The 19,352-nt window shown below is 34.6% G+C and overlaps 1 protein-coding gene across 1 annotated transcript in view; it reads left to right on the plus strand.

Annotated features, from left to right (window-relative positions):
- The first annotated feature begins 2,090 nt into the window (after window positions 1-2,090).
- Window positions 2,091-19,352, plus strand: part of Hil (Hillarin) — a 51,130-nt gene continuing 33,868 nt past the window's right edge. Inside the window, exons 1-3 of the mRNA XM_053759076.2 lie at window positions 2,091-2,341; window positions 11,581-11,968; window positions 18,907-19,096. Coding sequence (XP_053615051.1) covers window positions 11,819-11,968; window positions 18,907-19,096 — 340 coding nt within the window. The 5' untranslated portion in view covers window positions 2,091-2,341; window positions 11,581-11,818. The remainder of the gene's footprint in view (window positions 2,342-11,580; window positions 11,969-18,906; window positions 19,097-19,352) is intronic.

Below are 19,352 nucleotides of genomic sequence, written 5' to 3' on the forward strand. Positions count from 1 at the left end.
CGCCCTGGGGCTTCGGAATTTCAGGATAAGTAATGAAACTTCGACGACAAAGTAACATACTTATCATTACCCGTTGATGTCTTTTCGTCGCAGAACGAATATATTTTTATTTATGGATAAATCACATGAAATTTGCATAAATTTAACCTATTTAAATTATGATTTGGCCTCCCTGTTGCTGGTGTCCACAGGCTGCGATGACCATTTCCCGTCAGGTGGTCCGCATGCATTTGTGCTTGCTTATAAAAACTAGCTCTTAAATATACTAATCCTAACTAATATTATAAATGCGAAAGAAAATTTGTATGTTTGTTACCTCTTCACGCTTTATCTACTCAACCAATCTTCTTGAAATTTTACAAACATGTAGTTTGAAGTACGGAGAAGGACATAGGGTACCTTTTATCCCGGAAAAATTAGTGCTCCCGTGGAAAATCACGCGCGCGAAGCCGCGGTCAAAAGCTAGTTTTAAATAAAGCGTTAAATTTATTTTTCCCGCAAATCCTAAAAATTAACATTATATGAGTAATGACCTGTGGAAATAATCTCATATTTACGGCCTGAGTATCCCCATGACATCATGTAGGCTTTTTATAAATCATCGTCCCGTTATCAGCGCTCGAAGACAACTGTGCGTGTTGACTTGGTGACGTGAGATCTCACTTATGTTGACTTAGGAAGACAGAGTGGATTATGAGGCTATAAATGATAATATTAATAATCGTGACAGTCCTTGACATGATTTTATAAGAAACAATGAGGTATCTTTTGCTTCGTCGTTTAAACGTCCGTCGCCAGAAAACACTCTTACCTATATGCTTCTAGGAATACACCATGGAATTAGTAGGTACGGAGTGCCTAAATCCATGGAATACACAGAAATTACATTAAGTATCGTCGTACGTCAACGCACGTCAGTGACAAAACCTATCGAAAACTATCGACTAAGTGTGGGGCATGGCTCTTTGTCCTTTCAGACGCAAAGATATTTATCTTCAGAAATCATACAAAAATATTAATCACTACAGCTTATGACCGAAGACGTCTTTCGTCCAGTACGTTCGGACAATTCTGGGAAATCTGGGGATCTGGGAAATAAGTAGATATGGCAATCGGATGTGTAATCATCCTCCTATCTACAAAGTTTTTTGCTTTACACTATTTATTGAATCTGAACGAAATTTGTTATTGGAAAATGTTACAGAAATATTTAATAACAAAGGTGGCCATGACCATTGACCATGATTATAATTAGTCGAAGTCAATGGATAATTAATGTTTCGGAAAGAATTTGGAGGATAATAACAATTTTCATCGAAAATATACACATTGCGATTGTGAAACAAAACTTGTGCACGCCACGAAATTTTTCACTATTGACCATTATTGATAGAATGCCTTTTGCTATTCGCGTGACTATATCTCCTTACTTCTATCATCATTAAGACAGCATCTACTGAGGTGGTGTAAGGAACAGTTTACTTTCTCTGGCGGACTCTGGTCGGAATGCCCGATGTGCGGAGTGCCCGCGCTGCCTCGTCTACCGCCGCGCCGCGGGTCATAGACTATAAACATGTAGAGTGGAGAATAGGTACTGAATGACAAGGATGCTTCGCCTGGCCAATACATTACCTACACACCATAACATTAAGCCACTAAGCCTTCGTACTAATGTTTAAGTGGGTAAATAATGGAAAACTATCAACAATTTTTATGTAGTATGGTATTATATATATGATATTAGTATTTAATGTAGTATAACTTTCTTGTGCTAGATACGTTTTCCAACCTGTACTCTGTCTTACTCTTTCACCTCCTCACGTATTTCCTGGTCAGCTTCTCATGGAATATCTTGCATTTTTATTTCTTCGATAGAGCAACGAATCCAAAGAAGGGTCGATTTATAATAATGCGAAGGGTCGCATTATTATAAATCGAATACCGAAATATCAAAGAAACTTACATTCCTCCTTTTAGCCGTAGTAACATTGCTCTTCACAGCCTCACAGAGGCTTTCCACCAAAACCCATGAGCATTCTATAAACTTACCACGAAGGCTCTATGCCACGCTGGCGTGAGGCCGAGCGTAAACAATCAAGCAGTCTTTGCCCGGCCCCCGCGAACGGCAGACGCTAGCCGCGTCGACATGACCGCGCCGACAGGTGTCCACAGCCCTAAAGCAAATTAAAAAAAAAAAACAAACGTCAAAACACGCTCCATTTTCGAAGTTTCAAAAGTGTACCGTTGTGTGAATATATATTTTTTACTAGTGGCCAGTGTTATCCATGGATAGCTGATGTTATACACCACAGATTATATTGCAAGGTGCTTGCTCGCAAGTGTAAGTTGCTTTCATATATGTTTTCGATGGCCCAAGAGCTGTTTGAAGAACTTATGTACAGTCAACTGTAAATTACGGTTATTGTGGCTCTGCTACTTGTAGTTTTTTTACTTGAGAACGTAATATGCAAATGTGGAATTGTGGTTCTCGTTCAATGAGTCTGCGCTTAGTTAGTTAGGAACTTCTGCAAAAACTAAAGATTTACCGATATTATTTTTACGAGTATTCCATGATATATTAGGTCTTCCTCGGTGTGAAAACTCTTGACAATGTTTGTTTACTAAGTAGAAACAAAGTTCATCATCAAAGTTAATTAATATTGAGTTCTTACCAAGATCATCCTTCAAATTGTGGTGAGCAAACTTAACCTATATCTCTTCCATTGATTTGCAAAAATTAACTCTTGCTGCTCTACTTTTTTTACGTTGTTATTTAAAAAGCTACAAAACATTACTTTTCAGCCATGTTTGTTGTAGATAACATTCAAATGTCTTCCCTTAGAATAAAGATAAGAATTCGCGTTAACACCCGCATGGCATGCCAAATGTTGCTAAAACCAGCTTCACTGGCTGGAAATGCTAAAATTTTTTAAAAAGTTTATTTGCTTAGATTGAATCGAAGATGAATCGAAGTCAAAACATTGCCAAGATACTCTAAATCGACAAACTTTTAAATAGAATCATAGATAAAAGATTAATATAATAGAATAAAGAAGCTGTGGTCAGCGTTAGAAACAGAAATAACATAATAACTGCAACTTTTTAAAAAGTGATAATCAGACAAAACAATTAATAATTTTGATAGATAAGACATTGAAAACTAAAAATAATAGGACCTAGAAATGTTCTCACCATATACCTAACAATTTAACATAAATACCTATGTATCTGGATAAAATAAACGATCAGGAATAAATGTATAATGCATGTATATCCATAATGAGGTAGTGGCGACATTACAATGGCAATAACATTTCAAACTAACTTCTATCGATGGCTTCAGTTTTTAAACCGCCAACCAGATTTTTAGGGTCCAATAGAAACTAGAACTATTTTGCTTAATCTGCTCCAATATCTTTCATTATTTGCTTTTCCTTCCACCTAAGCTTACCCTAGACCTACATTATGAGAATCTTCATGTTACAAACGACACAATAGATCACTAATTGCAGGCGGTCTAAGCAATAGTTCAGTAAATCCTTCAACAAATTTGAAAGGACGAACTGACACCAGTCTTAGTACATTTTAAGCCGTCTATTTTTTTTTTAAACAATAAAATTAATATATTGTAGATAAAAAAGAAATTAGTCCATTTATTTATTAATAGAAACTGGTTGATTCACTAAACAAAAGTTTACAGAAGTGTATCCGCAACACGATTTGTCGATTCTGTAACGTCAAGGTATAAGTTTTTCCTTAAAAAGGTCGTCACCCGAATTGCTGATTTAAAAAAAAACCAGAGCAAATTGTGCGCGGCGAAAGGCTGCCACCTATCACGTCCAACAAAAACAACCTCAAAATCGGGTAATCACCCAGCGAGGAGTCGTCACGACTCGCATTGTACCACATTTGCATTGAAGTTGATGTAGTTCGTGCTACCATTGACTGGGCTCCTATAATGGTGGCAATTCTGCGAAATACAAATATACTACGCACCGACGAGTGACTCCAATCTGAAATGGGAAATTGAGAAATTTTTGTGTACACTCCTATAGCTAATTGCTATATAATTTTTTTCTTATAATCACTATCACTGCATAATATAAAACAAAGCCACCTCTTGTCCATCTGTTACTATGTATGTTTAGATCTTAAGCTTAACGGACTTTGATGCAGTTTTTGAAATAGATAGAGTGATTTAAAAGTAAAGTTTAATTTATTATGGTTTTACCTGAGCGAATCCGAGACGGGTCTCTAGTAGGTACCTACCTACTAGAGACGAGAGTAGGGGAAGTGTTCTCAGCTTTATATATCAGTAAATCAGCGTCGAAAGAATTTTACATTATAATGCTGATTCTAATCTCTTGATAAAACAAATTTCCAAAATTCGCATCTCCAGTGGAAAGAAAAGTGTGACCACATTTAATTGTATTTTGTATTAAATTAACGTTTTTTCTTTCTTTTTTTAGATAAAATCTTACTTAATATAAGTAAATAAATATAACAAATATGAAAAACAATGACAACATCCCAATAAAATACTTGTCCATATATAGAAGACATTTTCTAAATGCATATCACTCACATATCACTTGATTAAAAAAAAAATGAAATACTTTTTAATTCTCCATTCTTTCTGCTACGATATTTAAAAGTAGCAAGTATTCAGTTTGCAAAACCTAATTAATTATAACCCCACTTTTCGTTACCCTTTCAATTTAATTATGTACATCAATAGAATCGTATACGTTTTTAAATCAATTTCTATGTTTCTTTTTAAATCGCTCTCCAAAGTATGTTGAGTTGACAATACCCAATCAGCTATGAAAGGTTCGGAAAACCAAATAACAACCGTAGCTAACTGATTGGAAATTTGAGTGCCGCATGCTGCTCAACTGGTGTTTTTTCAATTGCTGTGATTGTATGTAGAATTGTAGGTTTTATGATGTGAGCAGTTTAGTCGCGGTAAAACTGATGTTCCATTGTCCATTTTATAATAAAAATTAAACGTTTATATTAACCGTGCTATAAAGAACATTATAGTTTGTAAACTTGAGTCCTATGACAGCATCATGAACGGATACATTCGAAATGAGAGCGACAGAGACAGATGTATTATTTTCATACTATTTGACAGCTGTCATAGGACTCGTTTAAAATTATATATTTAAAAATATATAATTTATCTTGACTCTTATTCTTTTCATGTAATTCTTAAAAAGGTTGCCTGGTAAGATATTACTGAAGCGAAATTGCCTATTGCGCCTACAATTTAATTTTCAAGCATGTAACTGTTTTGCTTTATATACTTTATTCTACGTAGTTAGAAATACCTTCTAAATTATCTCTCTAGCTCTCTCTTTCACACGTGAGCATTCTGAAGAACCCACCGGGAGCGGGAATTGGCTTCCTTCTTTACTCATCAAAACACCAATCGAAGTCAATGTAATATACACAAAATTTAAACTAACTGCCGCTCCCAACTATGCTTTAGGTTTGGTTATACCTAAGTCGTTATTTAGACTGATCCGAATAAATCTATTTACACAAATGTCAGGGCTGAGGAGCGCCTCAACATTTAAATGTTTATAACATCATTGTGTTAGATTTCACGACAATCAATGCTGGCTTCGATATTCTATAATATAGGCGGAGGTAGAGGGAATAAAACATTTTTTTTGTAATCGTTTACTCGAATGCGTTTCGGCCCATCCACAAAAGTCGCTCGAAATTTTATCACTTATAAGGTCGAAGGTTCTCTGAACTCTGTGAGATCTGGTACCTACAGTTAAATTTGCGTACACGCGCCTTGTCGACCTTAGCCTTTAAATGGTGATGTGGGCTAACGACATGCCGATGCAACCCGACTCGCGAAAAGTAGCGGGAATAAAATCAATGTAATTTATCTCAAAATCGCACGTGACGCCCGAAACCCCCGGAAAAATAAATTAAAATTTTGAAAATCTGACCCTGAATTTATGGCCGCCTAGGAGTGTGCCTCAAAACGAGATTACTGTAATATAGAGGTGCAAATGATAGAGTGACCAGAATCAGAGGTGTCATTACGTCATTAGATTACTGGGTTGTGTGGTAAATAACAGTGATGTTGGTGACATACATATAAAATGACTTGCTATAAATACAAAAAAAATGTTTGAGTATGTAACGTAATTCTTTTTGATTTTGGTAACAATTATTGGCATTCTTACACACAGTATGTACGTTATATAAAAGTTTTCAATATGAATAATGTTCACTGAATCTTTCTGAATTTTCAAATATATTAAGTATCAGAATTATGCAAAATCAATCGAGTAAAATATTTGTAACATCACGACTTTATATAAATAATCGTAATTATATGATCCATCACCAATTTCAAAATTAATTAGTTTTAACTAAATGAAACCTTGCGGCAACTTAATTACGCAGGGTGAGTGATAGGATATTACGAGAAAGTCTCTGGGCGAATAAAGAGATTTTTTTTCGTTATGGGACCATCGTTGTCCTTCTCCTTCTCTCATACATACATACATACATTATTAGTCTATGAATTATCATAATGATCCTAAATATATCTATTTTACCTAGATTATACATATTTTTTTACAATTCTCTGACCTTGTCAACTATCCTATAATAACCTACCTGCTACAGGCTCTCAATAAAATTCCTAGCAAGACTATACATTGAGCAATAAGTAAAAGCAGTATTCGAGAGCAGCCCTGTAAGCCCACGCTTAGCCCACGCCTGGGCATAAATTATACGCCCATTGACCAGTGGCCAAAACGATCACCTACAATAGTAACAGTTACTTTTGGCGAAACTGGTCTCAATTTAAGAATAGGAAATGACATTATGTTCATTTATTGGAAAAGGCATGATTTATTGATAATTGAGAAATATCCATACTAAATATTATAAAGAGAAACTATTTGTATTTTTTTTGTTTGTAATGAATAAACTCAAAAACTACTGGGCCGATAATTGGATCTGGAATAAAATTTGGCACAGACATAAGCGAAACCATAGATAAAAGAAATAGCCTACTTTTTATTAAGATTTTAACCGCGCGAAGCAGGGGCGAGCGGCTAGTAACAGATAAATCGAAATAATTATGTACCAAAAAGATTATAATTAAATTAAACATGTGCACTTACACTCCTATTTCTATATATATATATTTATACACATTCTTGAAGGGAATATAGTTTTACTACATAAGTCTATATTTACCTAATCGAAAGGAATAAACATGAGTGTGATATGGAGACGGATGACGACAATCAACACATATAAAACCACGTTATAATTCCCCTACAATATTAGTCACACTCACATGTCTCAAATTGAATATAATCATATAATAAAATGCCATTTTTAAGCTTATCAAATTAGTATTGACCATTCTCGTCTTTACATTGTTGAGATCACAACGCAAACCGTTTTTATTAACGTCCGCATTCTATTACTGTTTTGGGATTATTATACCTGTCTGTGAATGACGTCATAATATTTTTTAAAGTTTTAAATGTTATATTTTGTTTTTCGATACAAGCAAACAACCAGAATTAGGATAACTTATTGTTATTGGCACTGCACACTTATTTTAAAAAATGTATCTTGGAAGTATGTAAGTATCTTGGAAGTAAATGAGAGCATGTTTAAATTAATCTTAAGATACATAAGTAAAATTAAAGAATAAGTCTTCTTCTTTCCGAATAGTTATTGCTAATACTGGTGTCAGATTTTATTCAAGTCGCCTAAAGGCATCTGACATGACTTTTAAACTGTGAGCGAAACGGCAGTAGAATGATTATAATGTTTAAAAAAAAACTGATTTTAATTGAGAAAACTATCACTCACTATTATTATAGTGAACAAATTAATAAGTAGATAGTATATCTATACTATTTGAGCAGCGGGGGGCTTCATTGTATGTATCTGTAATTTTGCACACGCACATACACTTGCCTCTTAATATTTTATATAGTACTTAAATAGTTTTCCATATTTTAATTAAATCGTCTACTCTGTGTCATGGTCAATTAGCCAATATTTTCAAGATTTTTAGTAAATTTACAACTCAAATTAATTTAAATTGGAATAAAAGTTCTTGAAATCTTGGTCAGTGTTACACAAGAAACTAGACGCGTTAATGAACGCACATATTTTTCATAACTATATAGCTCGAAGCGAAGCTGTGAAATAATTATAAATGAAATGTAATGTATATAATACAGACGTATCGTAATATTAAGACATTTAGTGTAAGCCTAATGGCAAATTTTATTGCTTTTTGGTCGTGCAATGTCCATCATTGTAACACTTGTGAACTCATAGATTGCTGCTCATTATAAATTGCTAGCGACCCGTCCTCGAAAACCATAATAAATTACATTTAAATCTTCTATCTATCGGTGGAAATTGAATAAAAATCCGTCTGGTAGTTTTTTGAGTTTAACGCGTACAGACAGACAGATGCGACAGGGGGAACTTCTTTTTATCCCCCGACGCAAAAAGAGGGGTGTTATAAGTTTCACCGCTAATTGTATCTGTCTGTCTGTCTGTGTACGTGGGACCCTAGCTTATCAACCGGGGTGAACCGATATCGATGCGATTTTTTTTTATTTAAAGTCGGGGGTTTTAAATTCGTTTAGCGAATAAACTTGTTTATTGTAAGGATATCTTTACTAGTACACACGACTTTCACATGGACCACTTCCCATCAGGTGGTCGTATGCCTGTTTGCTTGCTCAGTACAATACATACAAATAATAAATAAATAAATAAATATATTAGGACAAATCACACAGATTGAGCTAGCCCCAAAGTAAGTTCGAGACTTGTGTTATGGGATACTAACTCAACGATAATATATCTTATAAAAAATGCATATATAGATAAACATCCAAGACCCGGGCCAATCAGAAAAAGATCATTTTCCATCATGACCCGACCGGGGATCGAACCTGGGACCTCTCGGTTCAGAGGCAAGCACTTTACCACTGCGCCACCGAGGTCGTCTATCCAAGTATCGAACAATACTAACATCACTTAAAATTATCATCACCATCATTGCCATTTAATGTCCGCCTTCTGGGGCACTAGCCTTCTTTGTGAATGAATAAGGATAGGATGGGCCGTGACGCGGGCCCAATGCATATTAAATAGAACCAAAACTAACTGCTCAGCGTCCCGGTGCATGTAGCTTTGATAAATATTATTTCATCTAGAATATGACGTCAAAAACTGCCTGAAATTTAAAATTTGTATTTCTTGTATCCAGATCTATTCGTACTAATCGAATTCCTTTAAATTAAGCCACTCAATGTGATGTTGCCCCATTGCGGAGATCTGTATTGCGTGTTTAATAATATTACAGATAGCTAAAATTATACTATATGGAACATTATATATGTGAAACACGAGCCTTAGGATCAACTTAAGTACTATGTTAATAATAGTATAAGATTATTATATAATTTAAAACATAACCATGGATGGAGCAAAACCGCAACACCTAGGTATTATGAAATTGCACCACTATAGGAAAAATCTTTACAAGTCACGAAGTTGAACTGGATTCTGAACCCATCAGTTTTTAGTATAACAACGTAAATAGGTTGCATAATACAAGAGAAGGAATCCAGTGAAGAAAAACATCGTGAGGAAACCTGCACACTGGTTGATTGTTATTAACTTGTGTGTGAAATGGAGAAGGCAATGGCATACCACTCCATTAATAATGCCAAGAAAGTTGTTGTGTGTGTTTCATTCCACGTAATGACCACGACCCTCAGCCATGAGGAATACGACTAGAAGAATACAAGATGACTGACCGACGAAGATGAAAAATGACCGTCGATCTAAATTAGATATGTACTTCTAATAGTTGTTTTGATGTTTCGTTGTCTAAATTGTATTTCAAAGCGACGCCTTTTTGACCCAGATGAAGATGCCAACCTGTATAGCCTGTACGGTCTACAGCACATCAAGCTATCCAATATTACTGCAAATTCACCACTATTGCCATTGAATATAATTCTCTGCAGGTAGCTAGAGGTGCGGTTGACTGTACAATACCTATCATATAATTATGAAATCATGGATTTAGTAAGTACTTCGTTGTACGGAGTACCTACTAATTCCATTTATGAAATATTGTTTTACAAAAATGTCATTATGACACAAGCTTTTATTGTCGCCAGACAGATTCAACGTGTAAAAGAAAAGAAAAATGTCCGTTCTGAAAACCGTTGAGGAGTTCCCTTGCTCCCAGGATCGGCTTAGTGGGTGTAACATCAGGTCATGCTTATTATAATAATGTATTGTCACAGAAACTGAAGCGACGTGGAAGTTTCTACTCTGTAGGAAGAGACGAGAAAAAGTGGGTTAAATGCAAGATTTGATTACAGGACAGTCAGACGGGAAAGCTTATAAAAGGCTATTTAAGCCCACAGGTTGATAATGATATTTTAGTTGACGGTGGAGAATTAGAATCATTTTAAGTTGTTGTCGTTTTGTTTTGTTTTTTTTTTTAGCCTAAGAAATGAAAGCACATACCTAACACGTGCGAAGGACATTTGTAAAGTCATGTCTGAAGGATGACAGTGAAAATCATGTTTGTTTATGAATAGGTTATTGAACTGTTTCAAATTCTTTAGAAATTCGTACAAATATCAAAGACATAAGGAATGGTCAAGCAAGTTTATTGATCCAACTACCGCTGTGTGTCCGAGGGAAGTCGAGAGTTTAGAGGGGTGAATATTCAAAAGGGTCGCGTTTACATTACTGTTATGTAGATCGCTATTTTTTTAGACATATATTTACATGTAGTGAATTCTTCATCTTTATATCATCAATTCATCTTATTATCGATATATTATCGTATCTTATTTTTATATACCTACGTATATATAATTTCTAGGTTAATAACATTTTGATAGAGTACTTCATACCCTGTACAACTGCGCATGCTCCAGTGGAATACAGTTTTGTTCTTATATTTAAAATTTTAATTGTGTTCTTTGTTGTCTGTAACATGTTTGTGTGCCTTATGAATAAAATAAATAAAATATTTAGATTAATTGGCTATACGTTACTTAAATATAGGTATAGTGACTTATATACAGGGTTACTGGTATCAAACGCAAAACCTGCTTAAGACTACTTGGGTACATCAAAACAAGCAACTTTTATTCTACGACTTTTCGTGAATACTAGTTTTTTTTGATATAAAAAAATACAATCTTATTTGCAATTCTACACATCTTAACTCTTATGTAATGTAATAGCCATGCAACACGAGACAGTACAGTAGCACTATGTAGCGGAATCTAACATAGAGTATTATAGAAACGACATTAAAACTAAAAAAAAAAGAAAATTATTATAATTATTACGTTTAGACAAAAGTCGTAGAACAAAAGATGGAAGGTTTATGCATTAGATACCAGTAACCCTGTATATATTTTTTTGTTGTACACTTACCAATATATAATCCAAGGTTGACTTATCCTATGAAAAGATATCTTCCAGTCGACTGCTTGTTAAGTAATGTTCTTTTTTTTGTTACAGATAAAAATCACAGTTAATAACCCTAAAATTGTGACTGTAGCTCACAGTAAAGTAGCCGATTACAAGTGAAGTGAATAAAACTGAAGTAACCAAATGTATGCGAGTGACTGACTGTAGCGGCGAGTGAAGTGAAGTGACTCGAAGTGAAGTGGTAACTGTTCACGAATGAACCAAAGTGTTGACTGTAGCGGCAAGTGAAGTGACTGAAAGTGAAGTGAACTATGACGTAGCGTCAGCCATGTATCGTCCCAATTTCTACGAGAGCACCTGCTTTCGGTGCAACGAGATAGTGTACCAGGTGGACAGGGTCGGCCCTTTGAAGGACTTCACCTTCTTCCACAGCGGGTGCTTCAAGTGCGCAGTGTGTGGTACCAAGCTGACGTTGAAGGTGAGAATTGCTAAGAATTACTAATTGTTCGCCACGAACTTAGACCTCGCGAACACAATAAATTTTAAGAATTCTATTGACAGATCAAAATCAGACCAACGGTTCGAAAGTTATCGCGTTACAAACATTTGTACATACAAAAAAAATATTTTTGCCCCAAGTTGATTTGAAGACCTCGCTCGCTTCGCAAAATGTCTTCGTCTCGTTCGTTCTCTCATCTGAGCGTTTTCCAGGTTGTTTCCTCAGCCGTTGAGCGTAGGAGCCCAGTCCCCTTCGCTACTTTTCGTCTTTACTTTACACGGTAAACGTTTATATGAGCATACGGACAGTTCATATAAACAGATATGAAAGTCAAAAACTACCGGATGGGTCGCCAATACACACTGTTATTCCTAATAAAAGTTTTGGTTGTATAAATGTATTATGCAAAGCAGGGACGGGCCGCTAGTCTTAACTAATAGCATTATATGAAAAGTAAATAAGTATATTTTTAAACTTTTTTTTTAGATTAAATGTTGTGACGAAGAATTTTCTAAAGCTTCTAAGAATCTCATCAGAAAATTCTTGTAACGGATAAAGACGTGATACGGTATCTAAATAAAATGCTACTATTTGCTACCAATTAACATCTTTCTAATCTAAAAGTATAATTTATGTAATTAAATATACATGATGTCGTATAAGAATTCTCTTAAGTATGCAGCGATTAGCAGGATCCGCCGGCTTGAAAAGCTTTTAGCAAGTTTTTTATTTGATATGTTGCCAAGGTCACAGATGAACCAAAACGGTCGGCGTAATTAAATTTTTAATTTACGAGTTGTCACAGAATATAACTTTTTATGAGCTAATGTAGCTAAAACAATTTAGTTTTTTTAAGTGCTGGACAGACCTGGTGGCTGGACACTGGATGTTGCCCGGGGCTTCGCTCCCGTGGGAATTTTGAGATAAAATACAGCCTATAACAGTCTTAGATAATGAACCTTTCTAATGGTAAAAGAATTTTGGAAATCGGTTGGGTAATTTCGGAGATTATCCACCTCAAACATACAAACTCACAAACGCTTACCTCTTTATAATAATAGTATAGATTGTATAGATTGTGACAGCTGTCACGCTCTGCAACCCAGGCATAAAAAGTAGACCTTTAAATTTTGAAAATTTGGCAGCGACTCTTTCCGCTGCCACCTTCCTGAGGTCAACCCTCTTTAAGGATGTTGTTATAAATTAATTCTGATATGTTTTCTCTGCTTTGAACCATTCATAATGTGTGTGTAAGCATTTATCATTTTAAGATAACAAAAGCAGGCGTTGGAATTCCATGAAATATATGTCCAGCAGTAAGACACTATTAGAATATTCAGTTGAATGCTTGTAATGGGAAAATTTGTAGGAAGATATGCAAACCGCAGAACAATACATATAAAATTGCACTATAATTTGTTCTTATATTAATGCACAGCTAATACATGTTGTTGCTATTTATATCATATAACTATTAAAGAATCATAACTAACGAAACGTTAATTTTATCAAACCAATATTGAACTCATAAAAATATTGATCTGTGGTTTATCGCTCTCAATTTACAACAAGAATAAAAAAATGACGCTAAAATGTAACAACTGTCAATATTTACACATTTAAGCGCTCACGCTTAAACACATAATTACACGAGATACACTTTATAAACTATTTTTCGATTATCGTCTGGACAAGAACTACAATCTTGGTAAATAAAATTGACCAAATAAATAAATAAACAAACAAGAAATATATTTCTACAATTACATATGACATATAGCGGCTAATCTAAGTAGCACAAAGCTCTAATTAGAGCGGTAATTAAAAATACAGTTAGTGTCACTGCACAATACCACGTCGGTAATTACGATATGCGCGGGCGAATCGATTCACTCTGATTCGATTGAGCCACACACGATTTATCCGCATAACACACAACAGACCAGACACTAAATTAACATTGTTTTTAGATCGTTTTAAATCTGTTTGTAAAGTATGTACACTATTAAAATACTATAATAGTAAGTACCACTAATTTATAAGATGTAAAATAAATACTATAAAATTTGTTAATTTCTCGTAAAAAATTGTTAGATAAGAAAATATATTAAATCAGGTATTAATAATATATTTAGGTATGACTCACTACGCTACATTTGATCGTAAATGAGTCACTATATTTACATTGGATTCGTAAATACAAAATTTCAATACACATAGTTTCTTTATCACAATATTCATAAAGAAATATTGAGAGAATGATTCACATAGTAAATTACATGGGCGATCCTCTTAATAAAAATGGAATTAATTTATTATGAAATAAATTTGGTGTATAATGTCTGACTGATAAGTAACTTGTATGTACAAATAGCACATCATATAATCAAAATAATAAAAAAACAAAATCCTAATTTCAACATTAAATGCAATATAGATATCACAGAACATCAAAAAATTTAGTACTTAATTTTTAATTTGGGATTATTGAAAAAAAAACGGGGTCTTTAATTACATGTATATCAAATTTCATCAAAATCGGTCCAGTAGCGATTTAGCCGTGAAAGCGCAACAGACAGACAGATTTTTGCATGTATTAGTATGGATTTTTGGTACTTGCTACCACAACAACCAAACAATGCACTTTCACTAGACAACAGGCGATGTCGTCACTATGTGTCAAAGGCAGACGTTTCGACAGCACTCACATACACGTTAAAACAATACACAGTTTATTTAGGGTGGGTTGCATCGTCAACTTTAACGCTAACTTTAATGTGCGCAGAAAAACGCAAAGTATTTTGTCTAAACGTCGGCGGCGCGCCGGATAAAATCAACGACATTTGACGGTGCAACTCACCCTTATGTGTCCTATTATGGAGATAAGCTACCATTCACGCACTGCATGATATAAAAACAATAGGTACTGTTTCTGCAGAGTATTTACATTTGTTATACATTTTATTCTTTCCCCTCATGCTGGTCCACGAGCGAAATAAAAACAGAACGCCAGCTGCTTTCTTTTTCTTTTCTTGCTGCTTTTAAAAGTCAATGCAAAGGGCTATAAACTTTAGGTTCTTCACATACACTATGACCTAGCATCCTGTTGCTATTTAATCTCTTCAATTCCATCAATAAGCCCACGATATAGCTACGTGGCCGTTGAGCTTCGGAAATTGGCTTTGTCTACCTTATAAAGTACAAAGACTGTTAACTGTATAATTGTTATTCTTCCTCATAAGCCGTTGAGCATTGCACCATAATTATTCAACGTTGAATCGGTCTGTTACTTATTTTTAAGCGACAAAATGGAGGAGGTTCCAAATTCGTCGCATTTGTTTTACATGATATTTATCTTTCATAAAAAAAACTTACTTTTGATATTTACAATATCCTACTAATGTTATGCGAAAGTTTTTTAGGATGTAATGCGTATATGTTTGTTACTCTTTCACGCAAAATCTACTGGACTGATTGTTATGAAATTTGGTATACGGGTAGAATATAACCTGGAATAACACATAGGGTACTTTTATCCCGAAGTTCCCAAGGCAGCGAAGCCTCGAGGCGCAGCTAGTTTTACATACATTTAATAATTTTACATAAGTATATGTCAATGTAATATATATATATATATATTATATATATATATTATATATATTAGGACAAATCACACAGATTGAGCTAGCCCCAAAGTAAGTTCGAGACTTGTGTTATGGGATACTAACTCAACGATACTATATTTTATAACAAATACATATATAGATAAACATCCAAGACCCGGGCCAATCAGAAAAAGATCATTTTTCCATCATGACCCGACCGGGGATCGAACCCGGGACCTCTCGGTTCAGTGGCAAGAATCTTACCACTGCGCCACCGAGGTCGTCAAATAATTCTAAAAACATAACAACATACTGTCCACATAATGTCTTTGAAAAAAAAATTGCATAATTACAAACCGTACGGGCCATATTCATGGCAATGTGTCCTACCGATACCTAAAAGTGAAATTAATACGAGTTTCATACCAATTTGCATACAATGTCGGCCCAGATTGTATTGATCAGTTTTTGTGAGGCCTCCTGGTGTCTGATACAGGTGGCTTTGTAATAACATATCAGTATGTTAAGTTTTGATATTATTTGTGCAGCTGACTTACTAAGGTAAGTTTACAACCTTGGGCAAAAACATTATTGATTACGTTATGCCTAAAAGACATATGATATATATTTTTAGAAAAGAATCGAAAGGAATATATTCCCATGCAAGCTGCTTCTTTAGACTTAGTATTAACTTATACAGCTATATCTGAGACGGAACTGACGATTTTCAACCGTTTCGTTAGTTATTTTTCATATTTATAGTTTTTATAGTCTACTAGCGACACGCCCCAGCTTCGCGCCGGTGCAATATTATAATATGTGATATAAACCATCCTCTTGATCTTTTAAAAAATCGTATATATATATATATATATATATATATATATATATATATATATATATATATATATATATATATATATATATATATATATTGTTTTGTACTATGTAATGTAAATTTTTTTATGACATCAGCAATCAGTCTTGGGCGACTTTTAGCTGTCGGAGCCGCTCCCCAGTTGTCGCTATATCTGGAATCCAAATTCTGAATGTCGTGTCGCTTTGCCGTTTCTTGTAGTTAAAGTTGTTATCTTGTCCAAGCTCATTACAATGGTTTAAGAGCTGACTTTTGCATAGTCCTGAAAGCAGCCTTATCTCTTCCTTCACAGTGTTAATGTAGAACGCATCATGGATGGTCCACAAAATAGAATCATTAAACTTAATTATGCTCTGTAAACATTACAATAAACACATTCAGAGCTTGTGTATGACAAAACCGCTCCCATCACACAATATCGAGCATAACCATACAGAATTCATTACCTTTGATGCATTGTCGCTATTCAACTGACCATTCAATTTTTATTGAAACAAAACCAAGCTAACTTGACCTTTGATACGCTGGTAAAATCAAGTATCATATCACCACTGTAAAAATGAGAAAGTATGCTATGTTTGTCCTTCTTTCGCCGAAGTAGTGAATTTGTGATTATTTGTGTAGAAATTACGTAGTAGACGAAAAAACGTGTAACAGAAAAGGTAGTTAGACCTGTGAACACAATTAGTAGGTTAATAAAATAATAATGTTATATAAATAAAAAATCTCAATAAAACGTTTGTTTGCCGCCATAATATAACAGTGTAAATGTGAAGAAAAACATTATATTGATGTGACAAAATTTTGTGACTGAGAGTCGGCGCCCAAAAATATCCCTTTCCCATAGTCTCTATTCCTCTAAAATGTCCCTTTCCGTAATAAAATGTCAGTATGAATTGAGAAATTCCTCCTTTTTTTTCAATCTGTAAAAAAACCTGTACCTTTTTTTATACCCGAATGCAAAGGTAGGTAGGTATTTTTCGCTCGTATCTTGTTATGTATGTAATATTCTTTATTGCCAATCATTAATTTTTATTGCAAATCCAAAAACCGCTCAAGAAAGGGATTTACATACCTAATTAAGGTAACATTACATTCGTAATTTTTTTTTTCGAATATGGGTTTCGAATTTTCGAATTTTTTATTTTTTTTTCGTACGGTGTACGGGTATCAAATTAAAGAGCTCAACGTAAGGATTCTCAGGCACGCGGGTTGATTGTTTTTTTTAAATTTTTGCTTGTTTAAATGAATCCACCAATATATGCAGTAATAATCGGCGTGGAATTAAAAACAATATTCTGATCAGTTTTTGTTGTCTGGAATGAGCTCAGATGATCTCTCTCTGCTGCGACGTAGTTCAACACAAATTGGTTATTGTATTACATCAAAACTCTGAATGGCTGACGTTACAAACTATAATGTTATCAATGCGCGGTAATTGAGCGGCGTATTACGATAAATAGCTGAACAAATTTTGTTGACAAAAACTCTGCTCGTGATACTTGTAGTTTGATTGATTTGTGTCATAAAATATAGACATTTCTTTATATTCACTTTGTTATTTCTGATAGACACCTGTTCTCTCTTTCTTTCTCTCTCTCTCTCTCATCTGAGCGTTTTCCCGGTTTCTTCCCCAGCCGTTGAGCGTTGGAATCAGTATCATGGTTGTCTGATAGACACCTGCGTGCGTACAAGAATGATTAAGTTGAATGAGTTCCGTCTGTGGTGACACGAGATCATTTCTGTAACTGCAAAATGAGACATCACAAAATCTTGTTAGCGTAAAACAATTGCATCGTTAATTAGCTAGCATTGTCTATGTTACCTAATAAAGAACTATTAGTTGTTATTGTGTGGGAATTTTCGGCGAATAGTTCACAAAAAATGGCATTAGGTCCATCTATTGTTGCAACAAAATTGAATAAAATAAAAAAAAGGAAGCACTCATCAAATTCGCAATTTACTGAGATTGCATAATTGTTGACTTGTTTTGGAATTATTTAGTGAGTCTAGAAAATGACTAAAGACATTTGAAGTGTTTTAGTTCATGCATCAGTCATCTATATTTCTAGTGGTATTTATAAATTTCTATTTATCCTTATAATAAGCTTCACCGTGATATGACTGAATGAATGACTACGTCCATCTTCATTACTTCTGCCCATAATTATCCTATTTAACAAAGTATCTATATTTATTTGTTCCAGCAATCAGTTTAGATTGCTTGCACAAAAGCTTAATCGATAATGAATACAACAAAATATGATTTCTGACAACTAGGGATGCCGACGACCGGGCGAAGTAGAGACGAAAATATAGGAAAGCGAATCGCGACGCTCAACAGCTAAAGAAATAACCATGAAACGCTCAGATGAGAGAAAGAGCTCTACAAAAACGCATTTCACATTTTTACTTTAAAACATTGTCTTCCGCAGACATACTACAACAACCAGCACTGGACAGAGGACAAGGAGGTATACTGCTCGAGCCACGTGCCCAAGATTGGTCCAGGGCATCTGGACAACTCGTCCGTGGGCATCCGCAGCGCCCTCAACGTCCCCAAGAGCAACAACTATGTCAATGAGCAGATTAGGGGACACGCTAGGAACAGTCATGAAAATGAACGTAAGTTTTTCACTGTTTTATTTTATGACTCCCTCGTCCCAAACGATGGTTGTAACATTTTTTGATTCTTCACACCACTGAAGAATTTCAGGCTTCATGTCAGGCTGGGTTACATAAATTGGTACATGGAGTATCTTCCATTCCGGAAAACAAATTCATTTTGACTAAAGTCGATGCTGAAACAGTGATATTGTAAATAGCAGTGGGCTGCGCATTCATAGCTGATTCTAAAATTCTGCGAGTTGTAGAAGTAATT

This window comes from Plodia interpunctella, chromosome 18 (genome assembly GCF_027563975.2).
Source record: "Plodia interpunctella isolate USDA-ARS_2022_Savannah chromosome 18, ilPloInte3.2, whole genome shotgun sequence".
Lineage (NCBI taxonomy): Eukaryota > Metazoa > Arthropoda > Insecta > Lepidoptera > Pyralidae > Plodia > Plodia interpunctella.